We start from the raw sequence: 21,491 nt of genomic DNA on the forward strand, positions 1-21,491 counted from the left end.
TTTATAGGCACTGTAAATTGTCAGGACTAATTTTACTGAAAGTGCATAATTAAGACTTAAGGGTTCGGCCGGGCGCGGTGGCTCAAGCCTGTAATCCCAGCACTTTGGGAGGCCGAGACGGGCGGATCACGAGGTCAGGAGATCGAGACCATCCTGGCTAACACAGTGAAACCCCGTCTCTACTAAAAAATACAAAAAACTAGCTGGGCGCGGTGGCGGGCGCCTGTAGTCCCAGCTACTCGGGAGGCTGAGGCAGGAGAATGGCGTAAACCCGGGAGGCGGAGCTTGCAGTGAGCCGAGATCTGGCCACTGCACTCCAGCCTGGACGACAGAGCGAGACTCCGCCTCAAAAAAAAAAAAAAAAAGACTTATGGGTTCATCATACTTTCATTTAAAATTCAGATCCCTTTATGGGATTTCTTTCATGTGATTTTGGTAATGTACCATTGCTGAGAGCATACAAAACATGACTGAGGAAAAAAGCTATGCCAAACTTGCCCCACTGCACATTCTTCCCTGTGTCTTCACAGATACCAGTATTACTTATACTGTATCTCATGAACACTTTTTGATTCAAAGATGTAATATATTGGTACCAAATTGGATGGAGAATAAGGTGCAGCCAACGGCTTGAATGTAACTTTTCACAATGCTAATAGGTAAAGAAATAAAACCACCATAGCCTGTTGTCTTTATTATCAAAGTTTATTGTTGGGGTCAGTTCCTATCTACGAGGGAGTACAACTATGTCTCAATATGTGCTATAGTAATTCTAGGGTAACAGCCATTCTGCAAAATAGTTGTACTGGGGCTCTGTTAGGCATAGATCATAATTAGGTCAGTGGAAGAATGAGCCCAGAGAAACCCTGGCAGCAGAGCCGTTACTCTAGGAAAGTTCCAGTGCTATGCAACCTGTAAGGCATCATCGCGCAGCCGATGATGAGACTCACGGAGGTGTTGGAGTGAAACAGGAGTTGAACCCATTTTCCACTCTTCTCGGCAGGGTAATTATGGCTCCAAGGAAGGAACCCAAAATTAGGTCTTGTAAAATCTTTTAAGCTCCCAAAGCAAGAGAAATAAGACATGAAGAAGAAAGAGCCAGTAACTAGGACAGATGAAAAATTAGGTGGAATTGGAGGGAATGGAAACTTCTGGAATGCAAAGTAGCTGGGTTTAGATGCCATTTGAGATGACCAAGAATACAGTACAGGTAAAAGCAAATGGGGAAACAATTCAAATATTGACAGTTGTTCAGATACTAGAGGTTAAGTAAAATTTCCCCCCTTAGGGGAAAACTGGCTTAAAAGGATCAGAAAGGTGAATCACTAACAGGAAAATGAGTACCTGAGTAGAAATAGGTGTTTCAAGATGCCAAGAACAGTTTAATATACAGGTGAGCTGAGTCTACAGGAAGGAAAAGTGGTTATGGCAGCCTGTTTCCAGATTTGATCATTGGAATGACATTTCTAGCAATGGCTTTGTCTGTGAAGTCCTGGCATATTTTTTGTAGCACAGATCGCTTTAAAGGAATGTTTTCGTAACACTCAAACTTATGTGGGAATGCAAATTACTATAGTGTAAAAATTCAATGACCTCCCACCTATTCCTGCAGGGCAGGAGATCAGAAGTCTTAAAACAGCTGTGGCTAAAAGCCCAAGCCCTCCCACTGCCCCTGTGTTAAAAATCTTAAAGAAATTAACAAAACAAGCATCAAATGAGTCAATGGGCCTTGTACCATGTAGACAGCAGATAATTTATAGTGACTTCTTCTGCAGGCAGCCTGAGAAACAAGAGCTTGCATACGAAATCCTGCCCTATCATTAAATATAATAATGAAAAAAACAGGGCCACTAAATGAGACCCTAAAAAAAGTCTAGCTGCCAATCAGGTTGGGAAGATAAATAAAACAGCATAGTTTATTTTAACCTATATCTTCCAGACTAACCTAATTTGTCTATAGAAAAGCCATCTGCTGGCACCAGGCCAGTATGTCTTAATTTTCTTGTTATCCTAAATATCTCATTTTTCCAAAAGAGGAACTGTGTAAGTAGCAGGTGTACGTAAGTGACACATTTCTACAAAGCCTTCTCTGTAGTCTTGACCTGTGTGGGGACAGGGTCTACTTTTGGAAGCATTTTCAAAGGCAGAATAAAACTTTACTCGAGGTTTTCTCCATAGAAGGACACCAGAGTTGTGCCCATATGATGAGTCCCTTGTTGGTGTTGAACAAATTGTCTTTTCTCCAGGAAATAACCTTTGTTCGTTCATATTTACAGGTTTCTTTTGATGGACAGATGGAGTAATCTCCAAAACAAGAAATGGGGCAGAAGCAGTTTCTTTTCTGAACATGTCTCTGATGAAATGATAGGTCCTAGACTTTTCTGATACCGTTTATGGTGTGGGGAGAGGCTGGTTTGTGTCCTGGGATGGATGTATAGGCTGCTGTCTGAATCCGGGCTGTTCAGAGCCCCGTGGCCTTTTCCTGATGTTCCCTGTGCATCCAGCGCGTCCACACTTTCAGGAATAATCTTCTTGAGGATTTTCCTCTCCAGCTGTTTCAATCAGAGTTCCATTTGCTGGAAAACAGAGAGAACCTAAATGAATTAACCCTTGGCTTTTTGGTATAACTTTTAACAGACATAATAATTCCATCAGTCAGATTTCCAAATGGATGACCAGAGGCAGTTTTATGCCAACTTGGTCTCCCAAATCTCTTGTTCACTGTGGATCTGTCTACTCCCATCACTTCCTCAGGAGCTGCAGAGAGAATGGTGGCAGTCTAGAAGAGCAAAAGCGCATGACCAATATTAGAGGCCAACATTCATAAATGCAACTCAGCATAGCTTTTTCTCCTTTCCTCTTCTGGAAGTGTTTAATCATGTCCCTGAGGTGGTAAGGAGCTTAGGAAATTAAAAGTGCACAAAAATGTTATCTAACAAGGAGAGGGAAAAGCAAAAGGTAAATGAGGAAAAGATGGAAACTCAGTGTAATTCAGTTTGAAATCCAACGCAGGCAATATAAGGGTCAGCAGAAAAGGGAGGCAGGATTCATGGGGTTTCTCAAAACATGGAGGACACAAGGGGGAAAAAAAGCAATTTTGATGATTTTGAATGTAATAGTAAGAACTTATCCTTGCTCTATTGTAATTCCAGGGATCCCAGAATTACAATGGGATTCAGCAATATGAGTACAATTTAATTTGGGGACAAGGAAGGAGACGTAAGTCACTCTTTGAAACACATACAGACTTATATAGCTGAAGTGGGTAAAGGAAGGCTCCCATTAGCATTTCATTTGGAGAAAAAAGGAAGATGGAAACACCTAATTAAAAGAAAAAGAATGTGTGAAGATGGCTGATGGTTTCAGGTCCTCTGTGAAAGAGGTGGCTTCTTCCTTCATATAAAACACTGTCTAGAGGATCAAATTAATTTATAATTAGGGAGATAAAATCAAAGAGGTAAATGAATTGTTTGTTCTTTGTGGGTGTCCCCCCTGCTGTACATGCTCATCCTCCTCCTTTCTGGAGGTGTAGGTGGGTGGGGTCATTTCACTATTGTCTCAGGCCTCCATTCCTACTTTCCTTTGAAAGCTGCTCTTCTTGTGTACTCAACCCGGAAAATTCCAGGCCTATTGTCTTCAGCCCTCAAACTTTACTCACTTAGAGTCCTAGATATGCACCCTGTTTTCTTTTTTTGGTGTAAAGATTCAGTTTAAAAATACTTTCCTTCAGACATCTGCTGACTACAGGAAATTATTGTAATAGCCCATGTGAAGGTCATAATGAGACTAAGATTAAAAAAAAAAAAAAAAAAAAAAAACCCTGAATTCCCTAGGGAAAAGCAAGCAGACGCTATTATTCTTATTCGCTGGTGGCATACTGTGTAGACAGCTCCAGGACTGAGACCCGAGGCCCAGACGACACTGTACTGAAGGCACACTTAATGCTCTCCCTATGTCATGGTCGTACAGGCCAGCAAAAGTGAGTACAAATGTCCCAGCATGTCAGTTACACAGTTACACATACTGGCCCTAAATGTTCGGCATAATTTAAAAGGGAAAGAAAAAAGTTGGCTTTTCAGACAAAATTTTGTGTGAACTGAACAATGCCAGACTATGCTTCTTTGGGCTCAAATAATTTCAACTTTACAGCTCTCAGATGTTCTGGCAGCTCATTCTTTGTTCATTTCACCTATTATACAAGTGTTTCTGGGTCCAGGCCACAGAGCAAAATAGAAACAAAGTAAATCAAACAATAAATGTTCCATATAAAGGAGAAAATGCTAACGGTCTGTTATCTATACCAGCAGTCCCCAACTTTTTTTGGCACCAGGGACTGGTTTCATGGAAGACAATTTTTGCATGGACCTAGGGCGTGCGGGATGGGGGGCAGCAGGATGGTTTTGGGATGAAACTGTTCTGCCTCACAACATCAGGCATTAGATTCTCATAAGGAGCATGCAAACTAGATCCCTTGCATGCGCAGTTCACAACAGGGTTCGTGCTCCTATGAGAATCTAATGCCGCTGTTGATGTGACAGGAGGTGGAGCTCAGGTGGTAATGCCACTCACCTCCTGCTGTTCAGCCCAGTTCCTGACAGGCCATGGACCGGTATGGTCTGTGGCCTGGGGGCTGGAGACCCCTGAGCTATACTACTGCACTGTAGGCTCTAAGTGAACTTAAAAACAGAAAAATAATGGAAAGAGAGAAGGGCATGTCAATCAGCAAAGGCACTGAGTATCCACTCCTGAGTGGTTACCTTTCCCTTTCCCTTCAGTTGCCCTCAGCCATGCTTTCGGTGTCACATTCTTTTGGTGGTTCTCCTCCTCCTGGCAACTCACTCTCGATTTCCCACAGGACGTCGTCTTCCTCCTCCAAGTTGCTGGAGATATGGCACTTCTTGAACCCTTGGACGATGGACTCACTTGAGATGCTATTCCACGCGACCATGACCCACTCCAGAAAGAGGCCCAGGGGCGGCTTCTTAGCATTCCCGGTTGGGCTCAGAGCCAGGTTCCCAGCCAGAAGCCAGTTGGAGTACTGGGCCCGCACGCTGTCATTCAGTGGCTTGTAGACCACGACGTCCAGCACCTGAAGCTGTGAGGTCAGACCCCCTGGGATGATCACCATGTCAGTGTTCATGCTTTCCATGGAGTTCTTCACGGAATCTGTGGCATGGCCCCGGAAGCCATTCAAGATCAGCATCCCTCGCTGCTTGGGCACCGCTCCTGTCCTCCGTCTCCACACCACTTCCAACCAGTCCTGCATCAAGTCTTCAGTCATCCACCCATACCGGTGGCAGCGGATTTCCATCCCACTGGGAAACTTCCCCGGGGGGATATACGTTCCCCTCAAAATGATGTATGGAGGTAACTTCCTCCCATCAGCCAAGACACCAAGCATTGCTGTGATTTTCAGTTTTTCCCTGCCTGGTGTCTTGACCAAGACAGGCTTTTCGCCCTGGTTATCAACAGTTACCCGTGATGGCACCTCTAAACAAATGGGCGTCTCATCTGCATTCCCCATCTGAGCTACCTCATAGTCATGCGCCCTGCGCAGAGCCAGGACACTGCGCTGGTAAGTGACGAGTTTCTCAGTCAGGTCTTCCGGCAGGTGCTGGGGCACGGGCACTTTATGCCTCAGAGACAGGTCATACCTTCTCATCATTCTTCGACACCAACCTAAGCTTGCCTTGAACCCTTTCTCTGGAATGTTCATTTCCTGGGCGATTTCGAGAGCTTTCAGCTGCATCGCCTCGCGGGTGATGGGGTCCCCTTTGGCCTGCATGTATCTGACATATTCGGCCACACGCTGGTCCACCAGAGCAAACCTCCCATTCTTGGGGCCTCGGAATGCTCGCCGCATGGCGTGGGCGTTTTGAAGCTGTGGCTTCACTTTGCGCCAGTCTCGAACGTTTTTTTCCAATACTCCAAACTGCTTGGCAGCCTGGCAGTTGTTGGTACTCTCGGCATATTCCACCACCATCAGCTTGAACCCTGCGTCGTAACTGCGCCGCATGCCCCGGCTGAACTGAAACTTCCCAGCTAGGTCGTCAGCCGAGAGGTCATACCCTGGGAAGCCCATGGCCATGTAGAAGGGGTACCCCTCACTCCACTCAGGCAGCTCTGTGATATCCCGAGGCAGACGGAGGCCAAAGCTGTCAAAATGCTGAGGCTGAGGAAACTGGGAGGTAGCATTCATTGGGTGTGGCCAGTCTGGAGGCTTTACGTCAGATTCTTCATTTTCTGGGAGACAAATAGTGAGGGGCAAAAATAATGCCAGTAAGTACAATGGCTTATACCCTGATTTTTGGGGGTTGAAATGCTAAGAATACCTTACTCTGAGGTTCACCAAAAGTAGTAACTTTAATAACAGGTAACATTGCCTACGTCCTTATCCATATGACAATTTATATGGACTACCCACACCTAGTTCTCTTAGTAACTCTAAGTATCACTGTTCCTTCTTTGCAGATGAAGAAGGGGAGGCTACAGAGGTTACATAATACACCAAGGGAGCCAAGCCAGAAAGTGGCAAAGCTGGGAATTGAACAGAGGCACCAAGCTTGGACCAAATAATTTGGGGGCCATGTTTGCATCAAAATACTTTGTATGTGAATGAGAAGCCAAATGTAAACCATATTACCATATAATATTACAGAGACGCATCATGGCCTGAATCATACCCCTTTAGAACCAAGAAAACCTATAGCAAAAACCACACTTAGCAAAGTTAAGCTTATAAGGCAGAAAATTAGTTCTTGCACATTAATAGCGGAACCGGGTTTCACTTTATATTTAGAAGGTGGTCACAGAAGTTGAGTATGACTTGGGGAAATTATCCTATCTCACCCAAACTAAAATGCCATCAGTTGTAGGATGCATCATTATGTGCCACTAAGAAAGAAAACACTACGAATTAAGCTACGATGTGCCACTGATTTTAAGAGGCATTCTCAATATCAGACAGTAGAGCAATGGGGGAAAAAACATGTCTCAGAGTCAGTGAAATACAGCATTTTAAACTCTTCTGGAGAAAAGACAAAACTATTTTGGCAGTCTGGAAGCAATGCTATATTTATTCAACTGCGGCCTCAATAACCACTTTTCTTGACAAAGGACTAGGTACTTCTTAGATACATTTGCTCAAATGTATACTATGACTGCTAATGCTTTTTCTATCCAGTATGAAATGGACAGGAAGCCAGGTAAGCCAGGAAGCATGCTTCCTCTCACTATTCTTAGTTTGCAGAGGCACATGGTACACTACTGAGGTAACCCTGTTCGGCTAGAAGGTGCACTGGACCAAACGCTGCACAAGCCTCATTTTGCTTCATCCACATAGAAGGTCATACATCGAGTCTTGTTACTCAGAGCTGATAGAGGAAGAATGGAAGCTCTGAGGTAAAAGCAGCTGCCTGAAGTCACACATTTAGCACTGCAAAGAGGGAGATTTCAAAACTCCAAAGCCCATAATCCTTCTACCTCTTAAATACCCCGTGGAATGTACACTGAAAATCCCACTTCACAATGTTCCCAGCTGGATGGACGCTGAACTGCTTTACTTGTAGTACCTGCAGAGGTGCCTCCGTGGAGCTGCCACTCGTCAGAATTCTGAGACTCCTCCTCCCCTTCCAACCGGGTGATCATGTCTGGCTTAGGGAATGGGAATTCTGTTTATAGGAAATAAAATAGGTAACAGCTGTGTATTACTGTCCTGGAGCACTACCAACTCTTTAAAATACTTAAGAGCCACTCTCCCCTTCTTTGTGAAAAACAAGGGGAAAAAGGCTCAGGGATACTTAAAGAAAAAAGATAATGGAAAATAGGTCTGTCCAAGGGAATGGGTAGATCTCTCCTAATGAGGGATGGTATTGGCACCAATAATAAAAGAACTGCATTTAGCAGGCAAGAGGGTGAATGCAGCTGCTGATCCAATTAACATTTTGGTACCTGTATGAGCAAACTGGGAAATCTCTTCAAATGGTTACACTCTGCTGATAAGATGTGTGATATCAATTTGGGGCGGGGGCTGGGGAGAGGAGCAAACAGTCTTTGGGAGGATATGTCCCCAAACTTCTGAGGCCGGCAGGGTAACATCAATGCCTGCCTTCCCTCGTAAGGAACAGTGAGGCACAGGCCCAGATCCACGGTGACATTTCTAAGGTTATATAGTTTTTTTTCCTTAAATGTGAATGCCTAGGTTGAATGGGGGCAGTTCTGAGGCAGCACGGGTTGCTGAGTAGGATGGCACAATATTTATATTCTGCCCAAATCAAAAATTGGAAATTAAATGGGCACAGACATTGAGGAGGCAGAGTCTAAGTTCAGGAGAGAGGGATGTTGGATATACCAGAGAAGAGAGGCATGGAAACAATTCTCTGGGCTCAGAGCTTCCAGGAGACAAAGGAAAACAAAGCTTTACCCAGGGACAGGACAGTTTCATAATTCATCCTCATGACTTCCCGGTAGAGGGCCTTTTGTTGCTCCGTCAAAACTTCCCACTCCTCATCGGAAAAATATATGGCCACCTCATCAAATAGGGCCGGTACCTAGAAGAGTGAACAGCCCTTTCACAATGACGAACAGGCACAAGCAGACAGACTTTCAGAGCGGACAGGACCTTACAGACAGTGTGGGACAGCCCGTCCTCTCACAGGTCAGGCGAGGGACCCTGACGCAGGGGAAAATGGACTGTCCACATTCATACAGCTGCTGGAGGCCAGCGAGGGCAAGAGCGCAGTCCTGTGCACACCACCGCGGCTGCCACTCTCCGTTCAGATAAGGTAAGCAGCACCCTGAGAAGAAAACTCCCGGTCATGATCACTGGCTGGGGGATACCGGGACACTGTACCCTCCTGCGCTGTGGTGAGAGCTGCTCACGGCTCACCTCTGACCTAAGACTTAAGCCACCCACACCCAGACAAAGTGTCCCACCAACACACTCACCCCCAATTCCCTCCCACCCCAGAAAAAGACCCTCGGCCCTGGGCGGGGTGAGTTGGGTTTGTAAATCTGAATAGGATCACTGCCCTCCATGGGATCTTTGTGGGTTTCCAGGGCACTGCATTTCCAAGGGTACTAACCAAAGTGTTAGACTTGGGACCCAAAGCTGCCCAGAGAGAAGGGGCCCTACTTGGCCTTTCCGATTCACAAGAGCATGAAGAGTAAGAAAGAAGGGCTAATTAGAGCTTAATATATGTAATGAGATGCCAGAGCAAACTCATTCACTTTGATCCTAGACCAGGTAGGCAGAAAGCCCAGAAGACTCCATCCCTCCCCTGTTCCTCTGCCTCCTGGCCCCAGTACCAGGGGGCTCCTCAGTAGCCCAAGGCATCCAAGCCACCCAAACCACCCTCCTCTTTTTAACTGTATTTCTTATTTCAGTCATTAAAAATCCTACTCTAAAGCTCATCCTATTTAGTGGTAAGAAGGCACTGGACAGCTTGTTTCAGTCTGGTTATTTTGTATTCTTGCCTTCGAAGCTATTTCCCAAAGCTGTATCTTGGGTCTAGGTGATTATGATATTGTTTTTCCTCAGTTTAGAAAATTAGTGTCCATACACTATACAGCCTATGGCCACTTCAGGGCTCAGGCCATCGGTCACATTGGCCTTTCCTCCCTGACCCAAGGAAGCCCCCTTGTTCTCTCCCCACCTTCCACAGCACCTCACACATAGGAAGCACGTACTAGGAAAGGGCCTGTAACTGCTTCATTTATTCCCCGCAACGGGCCTGTGGAGGAGCAGATATGCCTATTTTTTTTTTTTTTTTTTGAGATGGAGTCTTGCTCTGTTGCCTAGGCTGGAGTGCAGTGGCACGATCTTGGCTCACTGCAACCTCTGCCTCCTGAGTTCAAGCCATTCTCCTGCCTCAGCCTCCCTAGTAGCTGGGATTACAGTCGCACGCCGCCATGCGTGCCCCTGTAATCATTTTTGTATTTTTAGTAGAGATGGGGTTGCACCATGTTGGCCAGGCTGGTCTCAAACTCCCGACCTCAGGTGATTCACCCACCTCGGCCTCCCAAAGTAATGGGATTACAGGCGTGAGCCACCGTGCCCCTACTTAATCAAGGAGAATATGGGCTTAGAGAGGTCTCATTTCCAGGCTAATGTCATCGCCAATAAATGGTGGGGTTGCGGCTTGCACCCAGCACTGCGTGACCCCAAGGATCCAGCAATACTGAGCACAGCTGCCTCCCTGATGACTAACCCTCAACTCACCCCAGCTCTGTGCTCCGCTTGTACTCAGCTGTGTGCAGTTCCCTGAACAACCATTCCCCGATGCCCCCTACACCTTGGCCCATATTCTCCCCTGGCCTTGGAGGGCCTCCCCTTTCCTGGTCTGGCGGACACCCACCCATCTTCCAGGACTCAGCCCCAAATCCCTGCTCCTCAGGAAGCCCGCTCTGTGCCATGCTGTGAGCACACCCAGACATCCCTGTGATGCCCTGGGCTCCACACTCCCGGGGCACTCATCACACTGCTGTACTCTTTCGGTTGGTTTGTCTGCTCCCTCCGTTAGAATCTGAGCTCGTTGAAGGCAGGACCTGTACTTACTCCTTTTTGCCTCCCTAAGCCCAGGACACTTCCTGTAGCTAGCAGTCACTGAAAAATGTGTTTTTGAATATGCGATCTAGGCAAATCTTCTCTGGATTTCCCTTCTCTTGTTCCACTTGGAACTGTTTCAGAGAATCATTACATTTTATCTGTCACAAAACCGAGCCTACTCTTTGGAGTAAGAATGGACAAAAATCTCTTAAGTGGGAAATACAAGGAGGTAAAACGGATTTGTCTCCAGGCTTTCCTCAGACTTCCTTGCCTTGGAAAGCCAGTCAGCCCAGGAATTTTCCACCCCACTCCTTTCCCACTTCCCAGGCTTTTAAAGAACTGTCTCTTTGGCCTTTTTTTCTCCCTGGGAAGTTCCAGATCTAGGCCATACCTATTTATAGTCCCTTTCCCTTTGCTGATAAAATGGGAACAGGACTGGCTATGCCTGTCATTTCAGAGGGGCCATCAATACTCTTAGGGGGGTAACATATTCTAGGCCTGGTAAAAACATCAGGTACCAGGAGCCCTGAAGCTGCAGGAAGAAAGCTGGGGGCTGGTGCAGGATTCATCTCCTCCTATTGATGACTGAGCCACGGAGGATCTTCAAACAAGCCCACATTATGCTCCAGAGGCACAGTGCAGTGGCTTAGAAATTCTCCTCACAGCAAGCCTCTGTGAGAATGGAGTGATCCTTCAGCCAGGCCCTGCTGCGCAGGCCTCCCCTCGCTCCACAGAGGCCTTTTATCTGGCTGAACACAGCAGAAGGTAAACAGGGCCGGCCCTGGGCAAAACTGAGAAGTCAGGCAGTCTGTGTACCACCTCTAGACACCCCTTCTTGGCCTTGCAGGTAGGGACCCTCAATCCCTGCCCTCCTCCCTTTCCTCAGAAGATCAAGGGCTCCCTGGATAAGTGTTCTTCCTCTAGCTTGTGTGCACTGCCTTGCTCTGCTAAGGAAGCTGGCATTCCAACGCTATCTCAAAGGGTAAATGTTGTAAAGTGCTTACACCTTGCACAGCCTCACTAAAGCCTTGCAGCCACCCAGCAAAGATGCAGGGATCTCAGGGGAGTGAGTTTGTACTGATCCACTCTTGGAGTGCCTGCTATGTGCCAAGCACTGTACAGGACACTCAATCACATAAATATATTCTCTCACTGAATCCTCTGAACTAGGGACATGGGGATCACTACCTTACTTTTACGTTACCCATAAAACAACAGAGTGTTTAAGTAACTTGTTCAAGGTTACAGAGCTAGAAAGTCTGATGCCAAAGCTTTGCTTTCTTAGCAGGCCACACAGGCCTTAGCATGGTGGCTGTAGAGAGCCTGAGGCCTCCCTTAGAAAGATGGGCTAAGGCCTCATTCCACAGAGCTAAGGAGAAAGCTCAAACTCACCAGCGTAGCACTCCATGTCCTCCTGGCTGGCTCTGGCCCCTGGCCTGGCCTCGCCTCCTGTGTCTGATCCCCTTCCTCTCCCTGCCATAAGTTTCAGGTTCCAGCTGCAGGAGCTGCTCCTAACTAACTGCACACAAGCTCCTCTCCCCAGTGCTTTTGCCTGTGCTGTCCTCTTGCCTGGAGTGCAACCCCCTTCCCTTTCCCTTGGCTGATTCCATCATGACTAAGACTCAGTTCAAAGTACATTTTTTATTTTTCCTACTTAAAATTGTATTTCTATTTCAAGTCTATGGAATTTTATCCTAATATATTACCATAGTTCTTATGCTTGAAAAGCTTTTACTGATCACCCTAACATAATTCTCTATAACCAAAATACGTATTTTTAAAACAGACTCTTTTCTTCTAATTTAATGCTCTAGAGCAGGGTTTCTCAACCTCAGCACAACTGACGTTTTGGGCCTGTTACTTCTTTATTGTGTGTGTGTGTGTGTGTGGGTGGCAGGTGGGGGGGCATCCTGTGCACTGTAGATGTCTAGCAGCACCCCTTCTACCCACTAGATGCCAGGAGGATCTCCCAGTCCCCAGTGCACCCCTATCAAGTCAGACAACGAAAAGTGTTTCCAGATATTGCCAAATATCCAGGGGTGGGGAAAGGGGGTAGTGTTTCCAGATGTTGCCAAATGTCCAGGGGTGGGGGCAAAATTGCTCACTGCTCAAGATTAGGCCTTGTCCAGGAAGCCCTGGAGTTCTCAGCCTGAATGAGGCATGCCCCCTCTTGGCTCCTGATGCATCCTTGCAGCCTTCCACCACTGCACTCTGCAGACTGTGCTTACTATTACTTATGTTTACTTCCCTGTCTTGCTCACAAGACTGGAAATTACATCAGGAAAAAAGACCCTCTTTATGCCCAACACTGTGCTTGGTAACTGTGGATGGATGGCCAATTGCCTGGAGGCCACAAATGCCCAATCCCCAGCACCACCAGCTAGCTGCTGGAGTCCCTCCTCCAGCCCCTCTAGTTACTTCCTTCTTTCCCCACCCAAGCATGGTTGGTCTTCATCTTGCTCATTCCTCACTGTCCCAACACATTCACTTTTGTTGCACCTGTTCTCCAAGGCTCTCCATTTAGATGTTCTGGGTTGACCAATTGAGCCTCAAAGCCCTGAGTTTCAACTGCCTTGAGGTCTTGTTCCAGGCTACATGGACCTGACGCCCGCTTGGATCAGAATTGGGAAGAAGGATGTGTTGGGCAAAGAACACTGATGAGACAAAGGCAGCGCAGCGTCCACAGCTAGACTGGCAAACTGAGAGCCTGTGCTTGCACTGCTTTTTTTTGTTTTAAAAAAAATTAAGGTATAGCATACATATGGTAAAATGCATTACTTTTAAGGTTGCAGCTCAGGAAACCTGTTTTGAAGAACAAATGTCAGTGTTCATGTGTATCCTTAGGGCAAGGCAAATAATCTTTCTGCATCCCAGTTCCCTCATGTGGTAGGGAACAATTTAGAAGTACCATGCTTGGATAGGGGGTCTTCATGGAAGCAAAGGATATTATGTATACTGACAATGTTTATACACAATGGAAAATAAGCAGAGAAAAGGAATGTCAATTTGTTGCTTATTTAAAATGTTTACTATTCATGCCTAATTACCACGAAGTCCAGTAACTACTGTGAATAACTGTCTGTAACTATAAATATCTACTGCATTTGCATTTGTATAAACTGACCTCTATCATACTATCCTGTGTGTATACCCTGAATCTCTGTATTCCCTGCTGCCCACCATTTCTATCCAGGTCAGCTGGACAGGCAGCTCTCCTGTGTGAACTGTGGTAAGAGGTGCTCACACAGAATCAACTAGCCTAACCTCTCATGTCAACCCAATGACTCGGGTCTTATTTAAAATGGTTCCCTTCAACCAGCAGTAAGTCAACCAACATTTACTTGGTGCCTACAATGTGCCTGGCATCAAACACAGTGCAGGAAAAGTGGGTGAACGAGAGAGACAAGGTCTTGGCTTCTAGGACTTCCAATCAAACGATGACAAGCTACATGGCTGAGGGACTGTTTCCATAACCACCTCCTCCATGCTTTGCACTGCCTTTTAAAGCCACAGAGCTGTTTTCTCAGGAATGCAAACACACCGGGCTGGGCTATTTTTACTTCCCACGTCTGTCTGAGGAGGAGACTTAAAGCAAGCTGGGCTCTCAGGCCTGCTTCTGCTGGCTGTGTGGACTCCACACCTTCTTACTTACCCATCCGCCCTCAGAGCAGATTCGTACTTTCTGCATGTCTGCCGGGCCGTCCTCCAGTTCCCGGCTCCGAATCTCTTCTTCCTCTTCCTCTTCTTTCAGGGTCAAATTGAGAGGGTACGCTGTGGACTCCATCTCTGCAAGCAAGATTCAGGTTCAGAAAAACCAGGTGTCACTGTGACCTCCCCAAAGCCTATGATGGGGGACGCTAAGCCACATACAAACCTCTTTAGCCCCAAGCACTGTTCCCTCTGGAGGGAAGTAAGGAAACAGAGTCGGCCAGGAAGCTACAGGGTGACATGTTTAATTGTGATAAGAGAGGCTATGGGTAGATAACGCATCTGGCTGCCTTCAAATATTTAAAAAGCTATCTGGGGAAGAGAACCCAGACTGGTTTGTAGAGACCGGAGGGCAGAACTGAGGCTGGCCAGTGGGTAAATATTCCTGGAAAAGGTTTTAAGCAGTGAGAAAGGCAATACTCTCTCGCAGCCAGTGCCACCCAAACAGGAATCAGAGGCAGGGGAAGGGTGCTGATTTCCTATCAGTGAAGGTGTCTGGACACAGATTGGACACTTACTCAACTGGAATGGGTGCTAGAAGCCAGTTAAGCATGGGCGGAGCGGTTGGCTCACTAGGCCCATCCCCTGGATTTTCCAAATTCAAAGGTTCTGTCCACGAGCTGGTTCAGAAAATAGGGTCATTCTACCTTAAGGGACTTTGCAAACCCAGGAGTCAGTGAAACATACTGAGGGGTATGCCTGGATACCCAAAAAGGTGCAGAAATCGGCTGTGGCCCACCCCGACAGGGAAATGCCCCATTGCCTCTGGGCTGCAAATTCCCTATTCGCTGACTCTTGGCCAGTACAAAGGGCCGCGCTCCTGCCCTCTACGGGCGCGGGCAATTCCTAGGTGTGGAGTGCGGGTGCATCTTCAGGGCTGCATCGGGGGACCTCCAAAGAAAAGATCCCTCCGGAGTTCAAAGTCGGTTCCTTCGATATTTCCAAAAAAGATGGGCGAACGCGCAATGGATGGGTCTAGGCTTCAGATGCCTGCAGCTGGGACCCGAACTTGGCCGCGGTCTCCCGGCCGGCTCCGGGGCAGAGGTGGGAGGGGCCGCCGCCCAGCGCTAAGGTGCCGCAACCAGAGCCGCCGCCCGCCCTGCCCCGCCTGCGCCACCGCCGCCGCGCCCCCGGGCGCGTTCGGATTTCTCCAGCCATCTTGCCCCATTTCCCTTTCTCCGCGGCCCCGCGCCGGGAGCGCTTCCGCCGCCCCCTCCGCCCGGCCCGCCTCCCCGCCGGGCACCCTCCCGGCCCCAGCGCACCTGCCGGGCGGCGAGAGCCGGCGCCGCCCGCCTCCCCCGGCGGGCCCGCAACAAAGGCGGCGGCGGCGGCGCAGCCTCGGCGCCCCCGCCCCCGCCGCGGCCCAGCCGCCCGGGACCCGGGGGAGGGGCCGCGCCGCCGCCGCCCCCGCCCGCGCGCACTCACCGCCGGGCCCAGCGGCCAGGGCGCGGGGTGGGGACGCGAGGGCTCCGGCCCGGCTGTCACAGCGCCATCCTTTCCGCCTCTCCGTCCTCCCGTGCGCGCGGCCCCTCGGGAGGGAGCGGGGAGGACACGTGGTGGGAGGAGGGAGGGTCCGGCCCGGAGCTGAGGGTGTTGGGAGGCGAGGGGAGGAGCGCGGCTGATGTCAGCAGGCCTCGGCGGCGCCGGGGGACGGCGTCCGCGCGAGCTCCGGGGCCCTCCTCTCGGCGCGGCTTCCGGCCGGTCCGCGCGCCGCGCGGGCAGTCCCTCGCGGGCCTGGGCAGCCGTGCCCTCGGCCTTCTCCTGCCCCACCCGCTGCAGGCCGCTTTCAGTGCTGCGTGTGACCTCGGCGTGGACGAGGCAGGAAGAGCCCGGATTGATTGTAACTGAGCGTAGCGTGGGCGCACAGTTCCATGTGCCCATTTGCAGTCACCAGCGGGTTGCACTTGCTTGGACGAGCTCTCCAGGCGCTCTCGCTGTATTTCAGGGAATGAAAGACTAGACTGGCAAGAGAGTGTAGGGGCATGAGGAGGGGTCTTTGAGGAAGAATATTCGTATTCTGGCAGCAGGCTTCTGTCCAGAACTTCGTCATATACATGGAGAAGGAACTTCCTGATTTTTGTAGCTGTTGGTTGAATCCCAAGCGTGTAATCCCTTGGACGAAGTAGTTGTATAGAAGGACCTTTCTTCTCCAAAACGTCCAAAGGAGTTGTTTACTCTCAGCCCTGTGGACAATACAACAAAAGTGACCCAAGAAGCCCTGAAGCCCTTTTCATTCCAGAAAATGATTCTGGGTTTGGGTTTTTGTTGAGAACTTGTTGAAGAAAAAATTATTCTGACTCTTGTTAAAACAGTAAGGAAGACTTTATACAGGGTTATTGCTATAGGTGTAAAGATGATCACTCTAGGGAGAGATGAGGTCTGACACGGAATGCTGGGGATGTATAGGAAAGGAGCAGAATGAAGGGGTCAGTAGATGGAAAATTACTGAGACGAGACATCAAGCGCCTAGAGGGATTCTTGCTGAAGGTAGGCTAGGGCGATCAGATATCAAGTGTGGGGGAAGGAGAAATTTGATCAGATATCCATGGTGATCAGATATCAAGGGTGGTGATTTCTCTCTAACCTGACTTAGCAGGATTCTTGCTAAAATAGAGCTGGGCAGGCCACAGGTTCGGCGTGGGGCGGGGCGGGGGGGGGGGCGGAGGGGGGTTGGGGGAGGCGGTGAGTGGTCAGGGGACCAGGGTAGAGGCCTTCTGAAGAAGAGGGCTTAAGCCTGATAAAACTTTGGTAAAGAAAAGAGTCCGTCAAACTCTTTAGATTGTCCCTGAGACCTGAGTATCTGTTGGAAAAGACCTGTCTTTCCAATTTTTCATGACCACTACTACTTATATGTGAGTTTTACTTCTCTCTGTCATGGGAGAGGTCACTGTGCACTGTGCTTTTAATACATAAAATGTAGCATGACATGACATACACATCTTTGAAGTGCAATCACGGCTGATAGCCCAAGACCATAGAAGATCTAATCTGTGGGTGGAAAAGATCGTTCAAATATTGGGAGGGAGGCTAGAATTTATTTTTTTGTTTTAATGAACAATTATTTTTGTGTATAAAGTATTTGTAGAACAGGAGTGACATCTTAGTTTGAATTGATTGACATTGCCCTCTTAATTTTTCTGAGGAAATGGTAGATTCAAATAGAAATTGAGGAGGGCATTTGGAAGCGAGAAGGGTACTAGGGATGTTGCTGGCACCCCAGCATCTTAGAAAAGAAATTAATACAGTTATGAGATAGCCACACACACACACACACCCCCCTACTATGTTAGAGTTTTAGTCTTTGAGAGCCCTAATGTTCTCATGGGCTTGGATTAGGTGTCCCCAAGAAGAAACTAACAGTGACCCACCCGAATTCTTGACTTTGAACCCACAGTCGTATGATCTAAATTACTGTCAGAGGATCCATCTTTTTACGGGTCCGTAATTGCTAACAAGACTTACCCTAGGAGCAAGGTGCTGGCTTAGGCACAATACACTGCAGACATATGTTTAAGTGGTTTTCTAAGTCATTGTGCTTCTTTCTGCTCGTGTTTCATCTGCAAAAAGAGAGTTGAACCATGCATTGTCCTAACATTCTCTCAGCTCTATTATTGCTCCCATTGTCCATAAGACTTTATCTGAGTCTGAATGGGGAGTGATTGAAGCCAGTCTTTGAGACAGTGCATTACTCTGGTAATTCAGTAGGATGGGTTTCTCTTAGTTGGTGGCTAATATCAGCTGAACATTCATTTAATCAACATAATAGTTCTTTAATGATGCTGTTGGTCTGACCTCATCCTTCCTCCTGTTGAATTATTACAGTACACAAACCATAGGAGTTCCAAAGAGCCTCAAATTTTACAAAATACTCATTTCTAACTGTAGTGTTCGAATACGCATTTCTGATTTCCTTCAGCAGAGGCCCCATGGCCAGGTCAACATAGCTACTGGCCCACATACCTCTATTCCTCGGGAACTGCTGTCGATTGAATTAATAGTCTTGGTACTTTGTGTCCCTGTGGTAGTGTTATAAGCCACACCTTTGCTGTGGTGTCATGTGCAGAATGTACTTCAGTGCCCCTTCACTTGGCCTGCTTCTATGGTGAGTTTCAGCTAATGGAATGTGGGGTGAAGTGACTGTGTGTGAGTCCTGAGTAGAGGTCCTAAGAGGCCTCAGAAGTTTCTCCTTGCACCTCTGGGAGCTTTTGATCTCTGCTATGACAAAAGCATGCTTAAGTAGTCACTGACCCTCCAACTTGGGCATTAGAAGGAGGCATGTGTTACAGAGCTATCCTTGCTAACATGAATACCAGTGACCATTAGAAAAGATTAGTGTTGTTTTAAGCTACTGAGTTCTGGGGTGCCTTCTTATAGAGCAATTTTGAGGGTGTAGCTTATTGAGATGATGACAAGAGGCAACCTTGGCCTTAGGGCTCCCAACCTTGGCCCTCAAGGAGTTGCTCTGAAGCAGGAGAAGGAGAATTGACCATTTTGTGGTAGATATCCTCAGGTATGCGGACAAGGGGATCCTAGATGGGGAGGAAAGGAGGAGAGAACCAAATGGGGAAGGAGCATCACTGCTGACTGTATCTTTCTCTTCCCTGGGATTCTGGCACTTCAGAGAAAGAGCAAGATATGAACCCTAGCCCTAGAAATTACCCCATAAGAAGCCAGGCATGCCGGCTTGTATCTGTAATCCCGCTGCTCAGGAAGTTGTAGGAAGATTGCTTGAGGCCAGGAGTTCAAAACCAGCCTGAGCAACATAGTGAGACCCTATCATTTTTCAAAAATATTACCCAATAAAGCCAGAAGTTATTCCCGGTACATCCTGATAAAATGGTAAGGAAAATCCTGCTCTGGGGAGTTCCTTGGAAGGACTTAGAAGTTCTTGGAGAGGAGGTGTGTTGTTAGAGCACCTCAGAGAGTTAAGGAACACTCAGTGGTTTCTCTAGAAGAGGAAGGGAATTAAAACACTTAGGGTCATACTATTATAGCTACTGTAATAAACAGACCCCAAATGCATAAAGGCACAAACACAACAGAAGTGTGATTTCCACTGATGTAATAGTCCAGCGTGTTTCTGTCCACAGGTGACTCCTGATGCTGTGATTTAGGATCCGTGTTCCTTCCGTCTTGTGGCTTTGCCACCATCTCGGGCCTGTGGTTTACTCCATCTGCCAGAGTGAAGGGGAGAGAAAATGAAAAAGGTACACCCTTTTCTTGCCCCTACAGTAAAGCTTGTCTCTTTTATCACATTCCATTGGTTGGGATCGGTTACATGGTCACACCTGTATGAGAAAAGGCTGGAAAATGTGTGTGTATCTCTATATAGAAGGGGAGTGTATCTCTATATAGAAGAAGAAGAAAGAAGAAGGGAATTGGCTCATATGATTATGGAGGCTGAGTCTCACAGTGTGCTGTCTGCAATTTGGAGAGGCAGGAAAGCTGGTGTTATAATTCAACCTGAGTCTGAAGGCCTGAGAACCAGGTGCTCCAATGTCTGAGAGCAAGAGAAGATGGACACCCAGCCCAATAAAACCTTTTTGTTCTATTCAGGCCCTTAGTGGATTGGGTGCCTGCCTATGTTGATGAGGGCGAATTCAAATACTAATCTATTCCAAAAATACCCTCACAGGAACACCCATAAATAATGTTTTACCAGTTATCTGAGCATCTCTTAGCCTAGTCAAGTTGACATATAAAATTAGCCATCACAGGTATGATATTTCTAGGTGTAAACTTTTTTATATTTATTCTGCTTGGTGTTCCCTGAGTTTCCTGGATCTGTTTGGTTTGGTGTCAATTGCTAATTATGGAAAATTCTCAGCTATTATTACTTCAGATATTTTTTTCTGTTTCTCTCTTTCTGTCTTTTCCTTCTGATATTTCTGTTATGTGTGTATTATAAACCTTTTATAATTTTCCCGTAGTTCTGGTATTTTTTTTTTCTTTTTTTCTTTTTTTTTTTTTTTAAATTTTCAGTTTGGGAAGTTTCTTTTGACATATCTTCAAGTTCACTGATTCTTTCCTTGCCTGTGTCCAGTACACTAATGAGCCCATTAAAACATTCTTTATTTCTGTTATGATAGTTTTTATTTCTAGAATTTCCTCTTTCTTTCAACTTCCATCTCCCTGCTGACATTACCCATTTGTTCTTCCCTGTTGTTTACTTTTTCCATTAGAGCCCTAAGCATATTAATCATAGTTATTTTAAATCTCAATTTTCATAATTCCCAGCTATCTGCCATATCTGAGTCTGGTTCTAATGCTTGCTTTATCTTTTCAGACTATGTTTTTGTTTGCCTTTTTTTTTTTTTTTTTTTTTGCCCTTTACCATGCCTTGTCATTTTTTTTGTTGTTGTTGAAAACCAGACAAGATCTATCAGGTAAAAGGAACTGAGATGAAAAGGCCTTCAGTGTGAGGTTTCATATATATCTAGCTGGAACTTAAGCTGGGTTTATTGTTTGCTGTGCTTGTAGTGTTGGAGTCTAAAATTTCCTCTCATACCTGTGTTTTCGTCTGCACTGTCATCTTTGGATTTCTGTAGACTCCTAAAAACAGTCTGAGGCTTGCATTTCTTTTATCTATAAGCCCCTGTTACTAGACAGGTGCCTGATTGATGTGGTGGTAGGATTTGGAGGGAGAAGAAGCATTCTTTGATCCTAAGATTAGGTCTCAGTCTTAGCGAGCCTGTGTCCCTGGGCTAGGACCTTCACAGGTGCTTCTCAGGTCTTCCCATTCCCCCTTAAGTGAGACAGGAAGAGCAGGCTGGATTTGGGCATTTCCCTTCCCCAAGTCTGGTAGACTCTGGTAAAACCCTTGTTGGTTAGGCTCTGATAAAATAATTTCCCTTGAAGGCAGGCTTCTGTTGAGAACAGAATGCTCTGGGATTGTTTCAAAAGGATGACTTGTCCCGTTCCCCTTGCCAGAAACATTAGGGGAACTTTCTCTGATTTTAACCTGGAGAACTTGATGGAGCTTCTGGAGGTAAAATTTGAATATGTGGGGGCTCCACTGCAATTGCCCCTCCCCTGGTGGGGAGAGGTTACCTTGCCTGCAGGTCCACATTGAGCCTCTGACAAGTGTTCCTATCGTATTGGCTCCAGTAGTGGCTTCTGCACCTGTAAGCCATGATTCTCTGTATTCCCCCATCTCTCCATTTATTGAGGTGGCAACTTGCCCTGTGACCTCCATTTTCTGATAGATCTAAAAAAATGTTAATTTTCAGTTTGTTCA

General features: G+C 47.0%; 1 protein-coding gene across 4 annotated transcripts; it reads right to left on the bottom strand.

The window, feature by feature from the left end:
* Positions 1-686: 686 nt before the first annotated feature.
* POGK (pogo transposable element derived with KRAB domain) lies at positions 687-15,782 on the bottom strand. 4 transcript variants are annotated; one of them, XM_073011826.1, is made up of 6 exons: positions 15,680-15,782; positions 14,199-14,332; positions 8,423-8,549; positions 7,572-7,670; positions 4,840-6,243; positions 687-2,576 (listed from the first exon to the last, which is right to left on the bottom strand). In XM_073011826.1, the coding sequence occupies exons 2-6, from the start codon at positions 14,328-14,330 to the stop codon at positions 2,518-2,520; spliced, it is 1,821 nt and encodes a 606-aa protein (XP_072867927.1). In that variant the 5' UTR covers positions 14,331-14,332; positions 15,680-15,782; the 3' UTR covers positions 687-2,517. The 4 variants fall into 4 exon arrangements, with proteins under 4 accessions (XP_072867927.1, XP_007987876.2, XP_007987877.3 ...); XM_007989685.3 differs by having other exon boundaries at positions 4,758-6,243; XM_007989686.3 differs by lacking the exon at positions 15,680-15,782 and adding an exon at positions 15,517-15,624 and having other exon boundaries at positions 4,758-6,243.
* Positions 15,783-21,491: the final 5,709 nt, after the last annotated feature.

Source organism: Chlorocebus sabaeus, chromosome 25, assembly GCF_047675955.1.
Source record: "Chlorocebus sabaeus isolate Y175 chromosome 25, mChlSab1.0.hap1, whole genome shotgun sequence".
Lineage (NCBI taxonomy): Eukaryota > Metazoa > Chordata > Mammalia > Primates > Cercopithecidae > Chlorocebus > Chlorocebus sabaeus.